The sequence below is a fragment of the Cucurbita maxima genome, unplaced genomic scaffold (genome assembly GCF_002738345.1).
Source record: "Cucurbita maxima cultivar Rimu unplaced genomic scaffold, Cmax_1.0 Cma_Scf00024, whole genome shotgun sequence".
In the NCBI taxonomy this organism is placed as follows: Eukaryota; Viridiplantae; Streptophyta; class Magnoliopsida; order Cucurbitales; family Cucurbitaceae; genus Cucurbita; species Cucurbita maxima.
In genome coordinates this window covers 1,693,976-1,698,537 of record NW_019272040.1, presented here as the reverse complement: position 1 = coordinate 1,698,537, position 4,562 = coordinate 1,693,976, and the positions used below count along the sequence as shown (strand labels likewise).

Genomic DNA, 4,562 nt, shown 5'->3' with positions numbered 1-4,562 from the left:
TTTGGGCTTGGAAGGCCCATGAAATTCCAATGGGTTTGCCCATGAGGCTATGAGAAATAGCTCTTTTGATATCTTAAATGGGCTTTAGGCCCAATATTTGGGCTTGGATGGCCCATGAAATTCCAATGGGTTTGCCCATGAGGTTATGAGTATGATTTTAGGATAAGTTTTATGGAATTGGGCTTTCAGTTTCATTAATTGAAAAATCTAAATAATAATAATAATTAAAAAAAAAACCCTCAATATTTATTAAGGTAATTATAATATATATATATTATATTGTTTAGTTTAAAATTTTTAAAAGCTATAAAAAAAATTAAGTTCTAAAATTAAATAAAAAGGATTTATCTGTCTCTTTTAAAATTAAAATATCAAAATTTTGTAACTTTTGAAAGAAATAGATTTATTATATAGTATATTCTCGGGTTGAAGGGCTACAAACATAAGAACCCGAGACGATATGTTTTAGCTTTGAATTTAAGTACAAAAGTTTCAAAATCGGTAAAGTTCAATTTTGAATTATTTTTTAAGTTTGACATTAATTTCTAAATAGTTTGACAATCAAGTAACCTACTACTATAACCGGACTAATTAGAGAACAACATTTAAAAATTAAGAACGAATTATAAATCAAATTCAAATATCAAACGATGAAATATATCACGAGATTATCGGAAGAACAAAAAATAAAAAAGTGAATTTGATTCCAAAATTAAACTTTCTCACCTTAGAATAAGAGAAAAGTTGAATTCTTTATCCCAACCACTTGCTTATGTCGTAATTACCACCATACAACAAACATGTCTGCTGTGTTTTTTTTTCTCCTTCTTACCTTTATGTTCCCTTTTTGTACATGTAGGAGAGAGAAGTAGAGACAGAGGAGAGAGAAAAACAGAGTAAAACTTCCCTCACCTCCTTTTCCACTATAAATTCCTACCCTCACCCACTTCTTTCTTCATCTTTAACTCCCTTCTCTCTCCTCCACAACCCAGCTATCTTCAATTCCGACCAAAACCCATTTCATATTTTTGTGTTTTCACCTCATATAAGCTTCAAAGTTGCAATCTTTTCCGCCATTTATTCTGTTTTCAGCTCAATATTTGCTCTACTCTGTTTTCTTCCCCTGTTTTTTTGGAATTTGGTCGAAATAATGTCGTCCAGTATCTATCAAGGGTTACAATCATGTCTTATAGAACCACGTGTTTTAAGTCTCAAGTTAACTCCCTCCCTGAATTCTTCCCGGCTGCCGGCGGTGGAAGAAGATTCTGATCTCTCTGCTGAAACCCATATGGAAATGGGGGAGAATTACGCCGGCGACGGAGATTCTCCGGCCGACGATGGGGAAATAGCGAGTGGCGGTGGGAATGGTGTTGGTGGGTGGAGTTTTCTCCAAGCTCTGTCTGGTGTGTATGTTCCTCCTCCGACGAAGGAATATTCTCCGGCGGTGGCACTCACCGGGAAGAGCCTCGATATCTGCACCGAGAGCTTGGGCAGCGAGACCGGGAGCGACGGCAGCGAGATTGGCGGCAATGAGAAAATGTCTCTGTTTTTATCTAATGAAACAGAGATGTCTCCGCCGTTTGCCTCCAGCGGAAATCTGCCACGATATATTGAATCAAGAAAATTAGTGAAGCCGAGGTGAAAATTACCATCTTGAAAATAAAATAAAATATATCAAATAAATTACAAGAAAATAAAATAAAATATATCAAATATACTATTAACCAATAAAAAAAATTGTAACTAATTAGGAATATATAAAATATATTTCAATATTATTTTCGTCCCACCTATTTATTCATACTCTTAATATACAGCTATCCTCCACCATTGATGTCGAGGAGTGGGCCAATGGGTGTGAAGGTGAGGCCTTACCGGGAAGGCGGGCGGCTGGTGCTGCAAGCGGTGGTGATTTCATCCACGAAGCCGTGTTTCGAGGTGGAGCGGGGCGGGGGAAGGCTGAGGTTGAGATTGTTGAAGCATTGTTTAGAAGAAGAGGAAGAAGAGCAAGTGGAAGAGGGAGCAGAAAGGGAGGAGGAGAGTAATGAGAGCGGCGGAAGGCGGCGGAAGGGTCGGCGGTGCAAGGAAGGTGGCGGAGGAAGGAAGGAATTAGTGAATTGGGAGCCATTTTTGGTGTCCACTTGAACAACTTCACTCCATTTCTTCCTTTATGTCTATGATAGATTTTGTACGTTTGATTTTGCAGTGTGGTAATGACAGTTATCATGGTTACTCTCTCTCACATAAACACTCTTGTCAAGGACGAGCACGTGTAATTACAACAAATCTACGAGTAATTAGAGTTTCTGTAACAGCTCAAACCACACTATGAGCAAATATTGTCCGTTTTGGCCCATTACGTATTTACATCAGCCTCACAATCTTAAAACGAGTCTGTTAGGGAGATGTTTCCACATTTTTATAAGGAATGATTCGTTTCCCTCTCTAACCGATGTGAGATCGTAACTAAGGATCTTGTTTTTCTTCTTCTTACGAACTTTTCGAGGGATAATCTAAACGTTTTAATCGAACCGTTGATTGAAACGTTGAAATAAAGAAAGGGTTTGAGTTGGGGAAAGGCATAAAGGAGAGGAAGTGCCAAGTTGTGAGGAAGAAGGACTAAAGGGGAGAGGACAAAGTGAGTACATGCTCTGCTAAGCTTCATATGGGTGTAGGACCCTAATGGTGAGACCAAATGGGGCTGAGTGAGACTGAGTCATTTCTGATCTATCATCATCATCCATGTGCTTCCCTCTTCTTTCATCTCAAGCTTTTCTAAGCCTACATGATATCACATCTAGGCCTAGGACCCCCTTCTTTAATTATCTCTCTACACAATCAAAATCGATCTAACCTCATTCTTTTGAGATCGATGGTCCCAACCCTAACTCAAAAGACGTTACGAAGTTGTACTTGTGAAAAAAGCTTTAAAACCCTAATTAAAGTTCATTGCGATTCATCATCCTAACTTAAATCTGGAGAGAGGTTCGTAACAAAGAATCAAGATGTTGTAAAAGATGAGAGATGGTTAGGAACGAAAATGCTTTAGTTTATGTGAGATCTCACATCGGTTGGAGAGGAGAACGAAGCATTCTTTATAATAGTCTAAGCTCACTGCAAGCAGATATTGTCCTCTTTAGGATTTCCCTCTCGGGCTTCCCTCTCAATGGAATCTCATTCTAACTAAGGATTCTTGTGGTTCCGGAGAATCCAGCTACAGGATAACCAGGAACGGAGAGCTTTCTCCCCTTTTCCGCCTGCCTCTTTGGTCTTAAGAATGCTGGTTTTAAGAATGAGTGATTGTCCTTCTCTAACTCTTACTGCCCAACAGGATAGCAGACAGCTAATGCGTGCCACTTATTGTATAGGGTTCTATGGTCGGTCCGCGACCCCTGGATACTGAAGACATCCTTGGGGTGATCTTGTAGTTCCTACGAGGTGGAGACGGTGGGTCAGTCCATGAATTTTCCTTCCTTTTGCCGCATTTCGCTCAAAGGGTTGAAGGGAGATAGTGCATCAAGCTGTTCGCAAGGGCTAACAAAGGGTTGAAGGGAGATAGTGCATCAAGCTGTTCGCAAGGGCCAACTTGATCCTCTTCCCTAGGGATCCCAAATGAGGGAACCCTAAGAGAGCTGCTGACTCCAACTACCGTCCATGTACGATTCATACTAGATCTGACCAACTGCCCATCTTCATCTCAGTAGAGTCTTTCAGTGGCATGTTTTGTTCCTCTTTCCCATTACTTAGAAAAAGTGAGCCACCGGTTACCGGTTCAGGTACAAGATACTTTCATTACCGCCTGGACAATTAGACATCCAACCCGTATGCAACGACCAAATTGCAAGAGCGGAGCTCTACCAACTGAGTTATATCCCCCCGAGCCAAGGAGTAAGATGCTTCTATTCTTTTATTCTTTTCCTTGGCGTAGCTGGGCCATCCTGGACTTGAACTAGAGACCTCGCCCATGAAGTAATCATTGCACCTACGGTCCAACCAATTGGGAGAGAATCAATAGATTCCTTTTCGGGAGCGATTCATCCTTCCCGAACGCAGTACAACTCTCTGTTGTACTACACTCTCCAAGTGTGCTTGTTCCCCCCTTCTCCTTACCATGGCAAGTCTTTGTGAAGTCTTTGTAAAATGTGTTTGCTAGGAAGAGGTTTTCACACTCTTATAAAGAATGCTTCGTTTTCCTCCCTAACTGATGTAGGATCTCACAATCCACCCTCCTCCGTAGCCTAGAGTCTTCGATGACACTCGTTCCCCTCTTCAAACGATGTGGGATTTCATAATCCACCCCCTTCAGGGCCCTCATTGACACACCGTCTAGTGTCCGCCCCCTTTGGGGCCAGCGTCCTCATTAGCACATTGTCCAGTGTCCATCCCCACTTTGGGGCTCAGCATCCTCTCTGACAAATCGCCTGGCATCCACCCCCTTTAGGGCTTAGTGTTCTTGCTGACACACCACCTAGTATTTGAAAAGTCCAAAGAGGACGATATTTGCTAGAGATAAGCTTGTGCGAAAGAGAGATGTGTCGTCCAATCATGGAGTTTAGGGTAAC

The 4,562-nt window shown here is 41.3% G+C and overlaps 1 protein-coding gene across 1 annotated transcript; it reads left to right on the top strand.

Moving 5' to 3' along the window:
* The first annotated feature begins 746 nt into the window (after window positions 1-746).
* On the top strand, window positions 747-2,248 carry LOC111497712 (protein FANTASTIC FOUR 3-like). Its single transcript, XM_023148604.1, has 2 exons — window positions 747-1,638; window positions 1,818-2,248. Exons 1-2 carry the CDS (start codon window positions 1,151-1,153, stop codon window positions 2,143-2,145), a joined length of 816 nt encoding a protein of 271 aa, XP_023004372.1. The 5' UTR covers window positions 747-1,150; the 3' UTR covers window positions 2,146-2,248.
* The last annotated feature ends 2,314 nt before the right edge of the window (window positions 2,249-4,562 follow it).

Coding starts and splice junctions, on each gene's coding strand:
- LOC111497712 (XM_023148604.1), top strand. CDS start 1,151: ATGTCGTCCAGTATCTATCAAGGGTTACAATCATGTCTTATAGAACCA. Junction 1,639..1,817: donor AGAAAATTAGTGAAGCCGAG/GTGAAAATTACC, acceptor CTTAATATACAG/CTATCCTCCACCATTGATGT.